Source organism: Podarcis erhardii (assembly GCF_964252035.2).
Source record: "Podarcis erhardii genome assembly, chromosome: 13".
Lineage (NCBI taxonomy): Eukaryota > Metazoa > Chordata > Lepidosauria > Squamata > Lacertidae > Podarcis > Podarcis erhardii.
Window position 1 is genome coordinate 38,716,910 of NC_138502.1, and position 14,695 is coordinate 38,731,604.

At 44.2% G+C, this 14,695-nt stretch overlaps 1 protein-coding gene across 7 annotated transcripts in view; it reads right to left on the reverse strand.

Annotated features, from left to right (window-relative positions):
• NSF (N-ethylmaleimide sensitive factor, vesicle fusing ATPase) overlaps window positions 1-14,695 on the reverse strand; it is a 100,027-nt gene that overhangs the window by 56,153 nt on the left and 29,179 nt on the right. For all 7 annotated transcript variants that reach the window (XR_014150692.1, XM_081837801.1, XM_081837802.1 and 4 more), the window contains exons 4-7: window positions 12,332-12,371; window positions 9,231-9,397; window positions 5,987-6,094; window positions 4,855-4,930 (exon numbers count right to left, since the gene is read on the reverse strand). Coding sequence is in view for 6 of the 7 variants with exons in the window: in XM_081837801.1 (XP_081693927.1) it covers window positions 4,855-4,930; window positions 5,987-6,094; window positions 9,231-9,397; window positions 12,332-12,371 (391 nt within the window). In the remaining variant the exon portion in view is untranslated. The remainder of the gene's footprint in view (window positions 1-4,854; window positions 4,931-5,986; window positions 6,095-9,230; window positions 9,398-12,331; window positions 12,372-14,695) is intronic.

Sequence of the window (14,695 nt, forward strand, 5' to 3'; positions counted from 1 at the left end):
AGGAACCTCCTGCAGCCAATCAGAAGCCAAACCTTGGTTTTCGAATGGTTTCAGGAGTCGAACAGACTCGCGGAACGGATTAAGCTCGAGAACCAAGGTACCACCGTATCTGCAACTAACCCCTTTTTCGGTCAATTCCCTCAGCCTAAAAGAGCGCCTGGGAATTTGGAAGTTTTACCATGGCTTCTTTTCCCCCACGGAAGCTTTTCTCCCACAAACCTTCCCCCACTAGACTTGCTCCAAGCCCAGCTAGGAGAAAAGCAGCTACGGGGAGGCGGAAAGTTTCAGCAAACCTTCCCATGCCAACACCTCACCCACTTAATCTGCTACTTGGCAGCAGTTCATAACTGAAGGCAAAATTCTGCTGCTATTCTGTTCTACCTTGATGAATGCCCTGCCTCTGGGCCCCATCCTGCCCCACTTTTATCAGCTTCATGCAACACCTGTTGCCTACACGGTGTGAAAGGAAAGGAGCATCGAAAAAGTAATAATAATAATAATAAATTTTTATTATAATGCCAGGCAACTATTAAGGGGAGAGATATCCATGCAGCTAAGAGCCAGGGCTGCTTGCTAGGCTCTAGCAAGAACACAAAACTAAATATTATTTTAATATGGTTAGAGAAGGACACAAGGGCAATGTGCACGCCCCCATTAAGTGTTTCCAGAATTTAGCAAATGCAAATATAGCCTGAAGGAAGATTTGTAGTGAGGAGTAATTGTAAAATAAAGGAGGAAGGAAGTTGTTGTTTAGCTAGATGGACAGACAGACAGACATACATGGAAGCTATTATACAGTATTTTGTTCAAGGGTACAGTATCACCTAGGGATGCGGGTGGCGCTGTGGGTTAAACCACAGAGCCTAGGACTTGCCGATCAAAAGGTCGGCGGTTCGAATCCCACGACGGGGTGAGCTCCCGTTGCTCGGTCCCTGCTCCTGCCAAACTAGCAGTTTGAAAGCACATCAAAGTGCAAGTAGATAAATAGGTACCTCTCCGGTGGGAAGGTAAATGGCGTTTCCGTGCGCTGCTCTGGTTCGCCAGAAGCGGCTTAGTCATGCTGGCCACATGACCCGGAAGCTGTACACTGGCTCCCTCGGCCAGTAAAGTGAGATGAGCGCTACAACCCCAGAGTCGTCCGCAACTGGACCTAACAGTCAGGGGTCCCTTTACCTTTTTACAGTATCACCTACAGTCTGGAAATTCTTGAAGTTAATTTATGACTCCGGAGCTGAATGTTTGCGCAGTCTCGTGTTGATTTTTCAGCTGGGCTGGCTACCTATATATCTGAACGAATAAAACTTGAGGCGGCTAACACAAAACCACAACTGGCGAAGCTGGCTTGTGAGAGTGCTCAAATCACAACTGATCTCTTGTGGTGATAGGGGGCACTCTCTCCTTTCTTAACAATGAGGAGAATGCAGGTTGAATCCACAAGTTTTAAAAAGGATTTTAACTAGAGGTCTCTGTCTAGAACCTTGGAGAGCTACCGCCATTAATCTGAACAGACCAAACTTTGGTTCTCAAACTTTTTTTCCTCAGGGCCACACTTTCAGAATTAAAAAATATATCTATTGGTAAGAAATACATTGGAAAACAAAAACAAGCTAAGAAGTTTTATTTGTAGTGTAGAACACAACTATCTTATAATATTCAAAAATTATAAAACAATGCAACTGCGTAAGAACATGAATCATTCCCACACACTTGACACTCTTGCTTTCATGCTGAAAAGGTATCTATCCATATTATGCAAATAAAAAAAATTTTTTTTTGATACTATACTACACTGAAATGTTCAAATGTTTCTTTGATTATCCTTGAATCTTTTATGAAAGAATGGAAATGGTTTATTGAATATTTACAGATAAATTTTAAACAGATAAGAACATTGGCAGGATTATTGTAATAACCTGCAATTTCGTAAGAGTATATAATTAAAGTAGATGAATAAATGAGCAAATTAATCTGGATATGCAGAAGATATTAAAAACAAATTCAAGAAACCGCGGAAAGAGGGGAAAGGAAGTCGAGCTTTGAAATGTTAAAATGATTGTAAAATTAGTGAAATGTATAAACTTGAAAAATATATTTAAAAAAAAAAAAAAATGTGCTGATGGGGGGGAAGATTACCCTTGAATCTTCCTGCCAAACTTGCTATCCTCTTTTGTCACACCAGTGTGGCACGCCATACCCATTGAGAACAACTGGAATGGGCGATGGTAAGGTTGATGGACCAGTGGCTTGATTTGGTATATGGCAGCTTCCTATGTCTCCCTGGGAGTTGCTGCAACCTTGTCCTCTGCTCTCTCCTACCTCAACCCCCAGCAGAAGATGCCAGCAGCCAGCTACTGCCTGCAAGACAAGGAAAAGAACCCTGCTGCTTTGCCTTCTCTAGGTCTGGCTACAGGATGCAATCAGAGAGGAGGCCTCAGCTGTCATCTCGCCCTTGCATGTCAACAGCATGGGCCTTTGTTAATGAAATTCCCTTTTGCTACCTGCAGAATGCCTGGCCATTGGAATTTCTTCTGCAGCACAGCTAGTAATTTAAAAAAAAAAAAATCCTTGTCACTCTCTTTTATGATATGTGTCCTGATTTCTTCCTGTTCACTCTTGCTATCTTTCCACTTGAAAAAAGAAAAGAAAAGAAGCTAAAACCGCTGGTCAAGATACAACCTACGTGTGTGTGTGTGTGTGTGTGTGTGTGTGTGTGGTTTTTTAGGACCCGGAATAGTAATAGTGGTACCTTAGTTCTCAAATGCCTTGGTACTCAAACACCAAAAACCCAGAAGTGAGTGTTCCGGTTTTCAAACGTTTTTCGGAAGCTGAACGTCCAGTGCGGCTGTCGGCTATTGTTTCCGGGGTGCCTGCACTAATCAGAAGCTGCACCTTAGTCTCCGAACATTTCGAAGTCAAATGGACTTCCGGAACGGATTAAGTTTGGTGCTTTTGTTTTTGCTATTTATTTGGCGTTTTTGAGGCTTTTTCAGCTGATTTGTTTTTGTGACTGTGTGGAACTCAGTTCAGCTACTGATTGATTGATTGATTGATTGATTGATTGATTGACTGACTGATTGGGGAGAAATGGATAAAATCCCCCCATCCAACCAATGACTATCATCAGTGCAGGTAAGGGGGAAAAAAATAATTTTTATTTTTATCATCTACAATACTGCCTTATTTATTTTATAGTGCAGTACATTTAAGGCGACATTTTTCCACCTTCGCCGCATCAAGCAGTTGGTCCCTTACCTTTCCCGCCCTGACCTGACCACAGTGATCCATGCGACAGTCATCTCCAGGCTTGACTACTGTAATTCGCTCTACGTGGGGCTGCCCTTGAAGCTGTCCCAGAAACTCCACAGGGTGCAGAATGCTGCAGCGAGGCTCCTCATGGGGTCTCTGCCATGGGAGCATATTCACCCAGTGTTTTTCAAACTGCACTGGCTCCCGGTGGAGTACAGGGTCAGATTTAAGGTGCTGCTTTTGACCTTTAAAGCCCTTCACGGCCTAGGACCAGAGCCAGGGCCTTTTCAACTCTGGCTCCGGCCTGGTGGAACGCTCTGCCTCATGAGACCAGAGCCCTGCAGGATCTGATTTCTTTCCGCAGGGCCTGTAAGACAGAGTTGTTCCGCCTGGCCTTTGGCTTGGAGCCAATTTGATTCCCTCCCTCCCTTTCTTTCTTTTTTCTTTTTTTTTTAATATATATTTTATTAAAGTTTTTAAACATAAATGCAAAGATACAAAACAGTATAACATATATCATAACATACTTTCGTAACTTCTTTGGACTCCCTCACATCTCCCGCTCCCATTTGCATCATTGTCAATTCTTGCCTGCAATTTATCATCTTGTTTACCCTTTCTTTCTTTTTTCCTTTCCTTCTCCTCCTGCGATGAGGCTACATTTTAATATTTTAATGTTTCCATATTTTAATGTTGTATTTTAATTTTGTTTTTAAGTTGTAATCATTCAATTTGTTTTTATTATTGCTTGTAAGCCGCTCTGAGCCCGGCCTTGGCTGGGGAGGGCGGGGTATAAATAAAAATTATTATTATTATTATTATTATTACATTGATTATAGCTTTCATTTTATGGTTCAAAGGTCTTGTTAGATAGTAAAATTCATGTTAAATTGCTGTTTTTGTTGAATGGTCTCTTTAAATGTGAAGGTTCATTATTGTTCCACAAGATGTGTATTTCTTTAAGGGCCAGAGCAAATAACGAGACCCAGTTTTACAGCTGTGAAACAGTATAGCAGGTGCTGCTAAGTTATGTTAATTAAGCTGAGTCAGCAATTGGGTATAGTATATAAAGAGCAGCACCTAGCTCTCTCAGTACCCTGGGGGATGGGCTGGTGGTTGGGTCATGCTTGTTGATCTATTTAGTGTAAAAGGAGTTTTTGTTTTTGTTATTAAAACCTTGTTAAAGTTATTTTTGAGTACCTTGTAATGCGTGGTCTCCCCAGCAAGCTTTCTGCAGCGCAACTAAACTGCAAATAGCCAACAGTTTTAGGGGTTGTTTTTAAAAGTCTGGAACGGATTAATCCGTTTTGCATTACTTTCTATCGGAAAGCACGCCCTGGTTGGCTTTGGAATGCTTTGGTTTTGGAACGGACTTCCGGAATGGGTTTGAGGACCAAGGTACCACTGTATAAACTAGCTAAAAATTAAAAGGGGAGGGAAGATGCAACTTGAACGAAGAGCCCAGGTCTATGTTTGACAGTCACGTAGATAAGGACGCAAGGGCAGACAGACGAGTAAATACTGCTGTGGTCATTTTTGTGGACTTGCCAATAAGGACGACAACAGACTACTTGGAATGCACAACTGTTGCCCCAGGGTCACACTTACCAATGAGAGTGAGGGAAGAGCTCTCGGCCTTTTCAAACGCAACCTGGCTGTTGCCAACGACAAGACCAACTTCGATCTGAGTGAACGAAAACCGCAATTAAAAGCCTTGAAGAATAGTAACAGACACTCATGCTCTGTGTTCCCCAGAGAGCCTCAGAATGGAAAGAGAGGGCCATTTTTATATTAAGACAAGCTCTATAGCAGCAGAAAGCAGCAGGCGGCATGAGATGAAGTCATCCCAGCGCAGCTGGTGCGCAGCTTCAACAAGATTCCTAGCGGCATATGGTCAAAGAAGACCTATTCGTGACGATCCGCCCCCGTCTCAAAGCTGCGAAAACAGGGGAAAAGACCTGGACTTCACGGCTCCGGAAAGGAAATCAGCTGCCAGAAGAGAAGGCAGGTGAAGAAAGAGCTACAACGCTGTTTCGCTCAAATCAGTGGGGTGCTGGCACCATATATAAAAGTGGGCACGACAAAAACAAAGATGTAAAGGAGATGTACCTCTTTATGAAATAACACAGATCTCCAGGGCAGGGAGGGTGGAATTGGCACGAACCCTGGTTAATTAAAAGCTGATTCAAACCAGCATGTTCCCCATTTTGGCAGAAGGATATTCCTGACACATTTGGGAGGATTTCAGATTAATTCCTAGAAGCTTCTGGCGAGTCATACTCCATTTTTTAAACTCTAGGTATAGCAGTCTTCCATTATCTTCTGCCCCCCATTTCCTCTCTCTTCCTTTTTTTTTTAAAGGATTGTTTCGGTTGTTAAGTAGGATTATCTTGGCGGGGGTGAGATTATGGAATCATTCTAGCCTGACAGCCCAGGGTTGGGACTTTGCTTGTATATTTTGCAGAATGAAAAGGAGATACTAATCAGATGTTTGTTCTCCACTAATTAAGGTGGGAAATGCATGTGTGAATAAGCAGATCAGCATTTCTGTATCACTGTACCCAAGATGAACCTCCTTGCTAGGATACGGCCAAGGACACAGTTGGTCCAGCACTGAGTGACAAGGTGCTCTCAAAGTCCACAATCAGGGCATTGTCTCAGGATTAGTGGACTCTCTTCACATATTCCAATCATTGCAATTTACACTGAGGTACCTTAGAAAGGGAGATCCAGTTCTTACCTTCTGTTTTTTCCCTGTGGCCGGCTCTCCTTTAAGGATACTGGGATCCATGGCTTCAATGTCCTTGACCAAGAGGCCAAAAAGCTTGTCGTTGAAGCTAAACACAAGCTGTGCAAACAAAGTGAAGGAAAATAAGGTTACTGAAACACTTGCCTGCGTTTTCGTGGCTAGAGTGGCAGCCAACAAAAAATGAAGCTCCAGCGCGAGATTTATTTGGGTCCCTCCCTCCTAAGCCATCACACCGATCCAACAGCACAGCGAGGAGAGGCAATGTCTCTCTGCAGGCCAGCCCTTTCAAGGAATGCAGTTTGCACAAAGGGAATGGAGCCTAGGCAAGGTAGATTGGACCCAGAAGCTCAAAAGGCTTCAGTTGAACCTCTAGCCTTTGCTGGAGCAAGTTGCTAATTGGAGCTATCCATGGTTCTGAAACTCCTGGCTCTGTTTGCCCCATGGGCTCTTTCACCAGACCAAGGCACTTTTCCTCTCACAAGTCTGACCAAGTCCAACTGTGAATATCATGCAGCACTTCTGTAAGACATTTCTCTTTGGGTGGGCTTTTAACAATTGGCTAAGGTATATGGGACAATGCCTATATAAAGGTAAAGGTACCCCTTGACCGTTAGGTCCAGTGGCAGATGACTCTGGGGTTGTGGTGCTCATCTCGCTTTATTGGCCGAGGGAGCCGGCGTACAGCTTCCGTGTCATGTGGCCAGCATGACTAAGCCGCTTCCGGCGAACCAGAGCAGCGCACGGAAACACCGTTTACCTTCCTGCCGGAGCGGTACCTGTTTATCTACTTGCATGTTGTGCTTTCGAACTGCTAGGTTGGCAGGAGCAGGGACTGAGCAACGGGAGCTCACCCTGTCGCGGGGATTCAAACCGCCGACCTTTTGATCAGCAAGTCCTAGGCTCTGTGGCTTAACCCACAGCGCCACCCGTGTCCCTTCAATGCCTATATATATGTATATGTCATCCTGTTTTTACTTTTTTTTCTCTCATTATTGTTACAGTCATACCTTGGTTTTCAAACAGCTTAGTTCTCGAACGTTTTGGCTCCCAAACAGTGCAAACCCAGAAGTGACTGTTCTGGTTCGCGAACTATTTTTGGAAGCCGGTGGGGCTTCCAATTGGCTGCAGGAGCTTCCTGCAGCCAATCAGAAGCTGTGCTTTGGTTTCCAAACATTTTGGACATCAAATGGATTTCCGGAACAGATTCTGTTTGACTTCCAAGGTACGACTGTATTTGTCCCATATGGCTGGAATAAAGTGGGGCAGAAACTGAATAAATATTTTGTCAGTTTGGCAGGTGGTGGATGCTGCCCACATTTTTTGACAATTCTGATCCTTTGTACTCTGTGTGGGAAGGGGAGTAATAAATTGATTTGAGGAGATGCACCATACTTCTTTCAATCTGAAACTTTGCCTGGGTACAAAAATGCATTTTCTTGGGTAGTAAATCTGGTGCTTTGGCTTCTCAGAAAATAAGCCGAAGATTTTGAACCAAATCTAGTAGACTTTGTACAGTGGTGCCCCGCAAGACGAACGCCTCGCAAGACGGAAAGCCCGCTAGACGAAAGGGTTTTCCGTTTTGGAGGCGCTTCGCAAAACAAATTTCCCTATGGGCTTGCTTCACAAGACGAAATGTCTTGCGAGTTCCTGCGGGTTTTTTCCCCTTTTCCCTCCCTTTTCCCAAGCCGCTTATCAGCTGATCCGCTAAAAGCCGCTAAACCGCTAATAGCGCTAATCCGCTAAGCTGTCAATGGGCTTGCTTCACAAAACGAATAAACCGCTGTACGAAGAGCCTCACGGAACGAATTAATTTTGTCTTGCGAGGCACCACTGTACTTCAGATTTAAAAAAATAATGCTCTTAGTGTGTAAAAGAGAATGAAATGAATGAGCATGTCAATAGACTATCCAGAAGGCTCTGATAAGACTCCAAGATCCTTGGGTCTTTTGTCAAACCTAGGCTTTGGCCTCCTTCACACATATATTCTCCTCCAGTATACTAATAGAAAACTCATTCTTCAAATATGGATCTTTCTGCAGTCTAAATGGCACCAACCACAAACTAGAGGCACCAGACTCGTGGAAGGCCAAAAATCTTTAGTAACATTTTTTGTTAAAAAACCCAAGAGGGAGAAATAAATGACCACAGAATGCTGGCCATTTGTAGGGCTTTTGGGAGGGGGGGAGCGCCATAAAACCATATGAAAAGCATATGCTCTCTCCAGCCTCAATGGTACTAGTGCAGAACCTAAAGATTCTTCTTTTTTTGATGCAACTCAGAATTTCAGCTTTCATGGTTCTTTTTTCTCCTTCGTGGTTGCAGAAACTCTGCCTGAATATACAAGCTCGTTATCCTGGGTCAAGAACTCCTTGAATGGGCTTCTAAAAAAGAGCCTTGTCTAACGCTGGTCCTAAAAACCCCCACTTCTTTTCAAATACCGTATTTTTCGCACTATAGGACGCACTTTTTCCCCCTCCAAAAATGAAGGGGAAATGTGTGTGCGTCCTATGGAGCGAATGCAGGCTCTTTGCCTTCAGCGATAGCAACACGAGGCCTCCAAAGCACAGAGGGAGTCTTGCTCTCCAGGCTTCAGCAAAAGGAACCTGAAGCCTTTGGAGCGCAGCACGAGTTCCCGCTGAACTCCAAAGGCTTCAGGTGGCTATCCCTGAAGCCTTTGGAGCGCAGCACGAGTTCCCGCTGAACTCCAAAGGCTTCAGGTGGCTATCCCTGAAGCCTTTGGAGTGCAGCGGGAACTCGGGCTGCGCTCCAAAGGCTTTGGGTTCCTTTCGTTGAAGCCGGGAGAGCAAGACTGGCTTCAGCAGAGAGGGAGAGCTGCACAACGCCCCTTCAGTGAAGCGGGAGGAGAAATGGAAGGGGCTCCGTTTTTCCTGCCGCTTCGCTGAAGGGGCACTGAGCAGAGAGGGGGAGAATTTTTTTTCCTTGTTCTCCCCCTCTAAAACAAGGTGCGTCCTATGGTCGGGTGCGTCCTATAGAGCGAAATATACGGTAAATCCTCAAAAGGGTCCAGTCTACAAAAAGTGTACAAGCCATCCACCTACAAACAACTCTTTTTATCATTTGCTATCTAAAAGAAAGAGCGTGCAACTGATTTCTTTGCAGAGATTCGCTTTCTAGTGAACTGCGGTTGGCGATTTGCAAGACTGGAGTAATCGAGTCCTCAGAAGGGAGAAATGGTTTCAATGCTAAGTGAGAATTCCATATAAAGACCACAAACCTGCTGCCCCACTGTGAACGCCTGGTTGTTGAACTGCTGGATGAACTCAGCCGCCATTTTGTCAGAATCATACGGGTTGGAGTCGACGCTCTTCTTCTGCAGGAAGTCTATCTCAATAGTCATCGTGCCGACGCACTGCTTGGTCTTATCAAAGTTATACACGGAAACTGTGTGGGAGGCAGGGAAAGTACAGACATCAACGGAGTGCTGAAGGATCTCAGTTCAGGTCATTCGCCAACATCCCTTCAAGAGCCACGTCCCCAAAGAACATAAAAAGGGCCTTCAACAAATGCTTAAATCAACAAACACTTAACCAAAGAAATGGAAATGATGAATAATGGCAGTGCCATTTTAATGTGATTATCAGCTATTTTATGACCTTGTGCTGTACAGTATGGTGAGGCCTCCTTGGAGGCTATAAAAATGAACCAAGAGTATCTTGGTTGACTCTTAGTGCACACCCAGGTCATCAAGCCTGAACTTCCACAACTTTCACCCGCCATAAACCACCATTGGCAGAATTGGCAGCAACAGCAGCACGTACGTTCAATACTTACAATAATATTTCATTCTCTTGTTAATTGTGATGTTTTAAATGTGCATTTTATACTCGACTTCGTTCAGTACTGTTTTATTTTGAAATCTTTGAAGATAATAGCGTATTTTGCGCCCCATAGGACGCACCGGCCCATAGGGCGCACCTAGTTTTTTGGGGGGGAAATAAAGAAAAAAAAAATATTTCCCCCCAGGTGCGGGACTGGAAGAACCAGGTCGGGGAACAGCGGGAAGGCGTGCTCTGCCTCCCCGCTGTCCCCCGAGCTTGTGGGGCTGGCGATGGGGAGAAGTGCGCTGAGCCTGCGACCGCAGGCAGCTCTGCGCAGCCATCAGGAGCCGGGCAGGACTTCGCACCCGGCTCCTGATGGCCGCGCAGAGCTGCGCTGAGCCGGGGACTGCAGGCAGCTCTGCGCAACTCTCGGAACTGGTCTCCCGAGGGTTGCACAGAGCTTCCTGAAGCCTGGAGAGCGAGAGGGGTCGGTGCGCACCGACCCCTCTCGCTCTCCAGGCTTCAGCGAAAGCCTGCATTCGCCCCATAGGACGCACACACGTTTCCCCTTCATTTTTGGAGGGGAAAAAGTGTGTCCTATAGGGCGAAAAATACGGTATTTTAGTTACCTGTTAATTATGTTGCTTTGAATGTATATTTTATGCAGTCGTACCTCGGAAGTCGAACGCCTTGCGAGTCGAACGTTTTGGCTCCCGAACACCACAAACCCGGAAGTGAGAGTTCCAGTTTGCGAATGTTCTTTGCAACCTGAATGTCCAACGCAGGTTCTGTGGGTTCCGACTGGCTGCAGGAGCTTCCTGCACCCAATCAGAAGCTGCGGATTGCTTTCCGAATGTTTTGGAAGTTGAACGGACTTCTGGAACGGATTCCATTCGACTTCCAAGGTACAACTGTATTTGACTTTATTCAGTACAGTAATGTTTTATTTTGGATTGTTTTATTTGATTTTTTAATGTGCTGTAAAGTGCTTTGAGATTTTGTCTTTAAAATATAAAGTGGTATAGAAATGAGAATAATGATAATAATGAGCAGGAAACTCTCCTTGATATTCTGGGTGCTCCTTGAGCCAAGCAGAAGCTCTGGTGCCTCCATTAGGGAAGGAACAAGGAGCAAAATTTCTGAAGTAAGCAGAAATCAAAGCATAATGAGCAACAGGGGTTATATATAGTTTTCAAAAGTGCCAAAAGCCATTAACTTCGAATTAGATTTTATGGTTGGTGACTATTAAGAGAGTGAAAACCATGAAGTCAGGCTGTTTCAGAGACAAAATGAACTAGTCTCATCGTCAATCCATTTTGGGTTTTGTTTTTAAGTCCATCTAATTTTTGCAATTTCCCCCATAATATTGTGACAACAAAATAAAGCAGACGGGAGCCCTGGTTGCCTCCGCTAGAGAAGAAAAAAGAGGAACCCTGGTTCCTGTTTCTTGGGGACCCTGAAGGGTGAGAGAAACAAGAATTTGACATTCATGCATCTACTTGATATAGGCTTCAGCCCTCAGAAGCATAATGCCACCTCCATAATGCACACATGTTGTAAGCATCCAATTGGTAGGGGACAGTTTCAATGCTGCCTTCAGGGAATTTGCTTCCTGGCACAAACCTCCAGAAAGAAACCTCTAAGTGGAAAGAGAATACAGTCATTACGCCTGTGTGAGTAGTTCCCCGGCCTTCTCCTGCTCTTGGCAAAAAAGATAAACATTGCAAGTTGGGACCGATCTTCCGTTTCTCATTACAAGTTCCAATTATTGGAGATGCATCACAATGCCAATTGGGGCCTCTGTGCTCTCATTTTCAGAGCGAATGAGAATTAAGAGCCACACCAAAGATGCAGCTTATGTAATTACCACTTTAAGGCATCAGCTTTGTCTCAAACACCAGTACACAATGCCCAGTAGTGCTGTTAGTTTCATATTGCTGGGCAATGTACAAATGTACTTTTACTGCACAATACAGGGGATAGCCACAGCTTCCTGCTTCTTTACCATCCTATTTATATTCCCTGCCCATCCCCAGAATTATACCAACTGCAACCTAGGTTTCGGTTAACTTGTTTTTTCCAGCACCTTGGACAGCGCACAGTGATATCACTATTTACAGTGCACCTTTTAGAACAGGGGTCAAAAACCTTTTTCAGCATGGTCCCTCAGACCATGTGGTGGGCCGGACTATATTTTGAAGATAAAAATGAACAAATTCCTATGCCCCACAAATAACCCAGAGATGAATTTTAAATAAAAGGACACATTCTACATATGTAAAAACACCAGGCAGGACCCACAAATAACCCAGAGATGGATTTTAAATAAAAAGACACATTCTGCTCATGTAAAAACACACTGATTCCCGGACCGACTGCGGGCCGGATTGAGAAGGCGATTGGTGGGATTGTAATGAAATTTAAAAGTTTTGGGAAATGATATACAATGAATTGAAGAAAATGTTCCATCTAGTCCGTCGAACGGACTTCCGGAATGGATTCTGTTTGACTTCCAAGGTACGACTGTATCATAAACAAACTTACAGGAAAAACTTACCATCGATGTCTTGCCCGATGGAAAGCCCAGCCCATTTTCTCTGAAAGAGAACAAAAAGATGATAGATGATAGATGATAGATAGATAGATAGATAGATAGATAGATAGATAGATAGACAGATGATAGATATAGGAGCTAGGGGGGAAAATATCTCTTTTTCACAACTAAAAACAAAATTTCAGAGATGGAGGAAGGATATGCAATTTTTCGCAAGCATGCTACAAGTCATATCCTCAATAAGAGTTTATGACATACACATGACTATAGCCTGTATGAGATTCCGGACAGCATAGTGGCTAAAAGTTTGAGCTAATGTCAAGAAATCGCTGTCACAGCTCTTTACTTTGACAGCCATCTCCCAAATACCCCACCCTATATGCAACCGGGGGGGGGGGGCGAGACCACTGGCCTACCATACAAGGTTGTTGTTTGGACAAACAAAAAGATAATGTGATGTGTTCTGAATATGCTAAAGTGCCTTATAAAAGCTACGTATTATATGCAGGTCCCCTGCCTTTTGAAGTGTTTTTGCCTCTAGCCTGCTGAGGAAGAGAGCAAAGCCAAGCAAGCAAGTAGGTCTCAAGCGATTTCGTAGCCACATTTGTTCAACTAGGTTTGCGAATCCATAGCACGGATTATGCTACTCCATTGCTGCACTGACCACTGAACCCCTATCATATTCTGTTTATTGTTGCTTAGTTGTTTAGTCGTGTCCGACTCTTCGTGACCCCATGGACCAGAGCACGCCAGGCACTCCTGTCTTCCACTGCCTCCCACAGTTTGGTCAAACTCATGTTCGTAGCTTCGAGAACACTGTCCAACCATCTCGTCCTCTGTCGTCCCCTTCTCCTTCTGCCCTCCATCTTTCCCAACATCAGGGTCTTTTCCAGGGAGTCTTCTCTTCATTCTGTTTAAAGCACTGCTAATTAACTTTAAAGTGAACTATGTCCTTATCTTTCAACTTGTTCTTGCCTCGAACTCTGCATGCATGCCTTATGAACCAGAAATTTCCACTTCCATTTCTGAACTGTGTGCATTTTTGCCAGCAGCTCCCTACATTTGAAATGGGGAGATCCAATCTGTTCAATGCCACCCACTTTAAGAAGGCGTCTCAAAACCTACTTGTTTCAGTTAGCACTTGCCAACGCAATCTATATTTTTAGATTCCTCTCCAGGTTTTTTCTTCCTCTCTGTTGATTGCTTTGATTACCAGCATAAGCTTGTAAACAGGATCTCGATTTTAATTTTTTGCAAAATGCCTAGCTGTATTAGAAACTTAGTAGTTTTATTCAGACTGCTATTTAGCCTGACCCATCTAAGCCTTTTGATTAGGAACATGATCTCCTCATGGTGGTTCATCTTTATCTTCCTCACTCCTCAAGGCAGGGGAACAGAGGTTTTCCATAACACCTCCAGATGAGTCAGAGACAGAAAGAAAGATTTGCAGCCTGGTCTCCCAAGCAAGCACCCTTACAGAGTTGTTGAATAAAAAAAGAAAAAACTGAGAGAAAATCCTCTTTAGCAATTCACAGCCCTGTAGGCTATTCCCCTTTTGCTGTTTTGTTGAAAGAGGAGAGGAAAAATTGCATCCAGCAGTTCACTCCCCAAGCTAGGCTGCACTTGATTCACAGGTTCAAAGTGTTTGCTGACACTGCAGGAGGTTCAGGGAAGCCAAGGAGATTAATCACACACTGCAAAGTGTTGCTGCTAAATATCCAGGGATGCTGGCGCTACAGTCGAGATTTGCAAGTACTGTACCAGATCACTGGGAGATTATTTAGCAGCAGCACTGCTTTCCCAGAGATGCTATAACCCTCTGTTCCGCATTGCTTGTGTTTAAGAGGGCTGAAGCCATGGCAGGGGATCCAAGCAGAAGGCCAAAATTATTATTATTATTATTATTATTATTATTATTATTATTATTATTATTATTACCCTGCCCACTCTGGGCAGCTCCCAACAGAATACTAAAAACACTATAAAAGATCAAACATTAAAAACTTCCCTAAACAGGGCTGCTTTCAGATGACTTCTAAAAGTCAGATAGTTGTTTATTTCCTTGACATCTGATGGAAGGGCATTCCACTACTGAGAAGGCCCTCTGCCTGGTTCCCTGTAACCTCACTTCTCGCAGCGAGAGAACCATCAGAAGGCCCTCAGAGCTGGACCTCAGTGTCCGGGCTGAACAATGAGGGTGGAGACGTTCCTTCAGGTACAGTGGTGCCTCGCAAGACGAAATTAATCCGTTCCGCAAGTCTCTTCGTCTAGCGGTTTTTTCGTCTTGCGAAGCAAGCCCATTGACGGCTTATCGGCTTAGCATTATTAGCGGCTTTTAGCGGCTTATCGGCTTAGCGGATAAGCAGA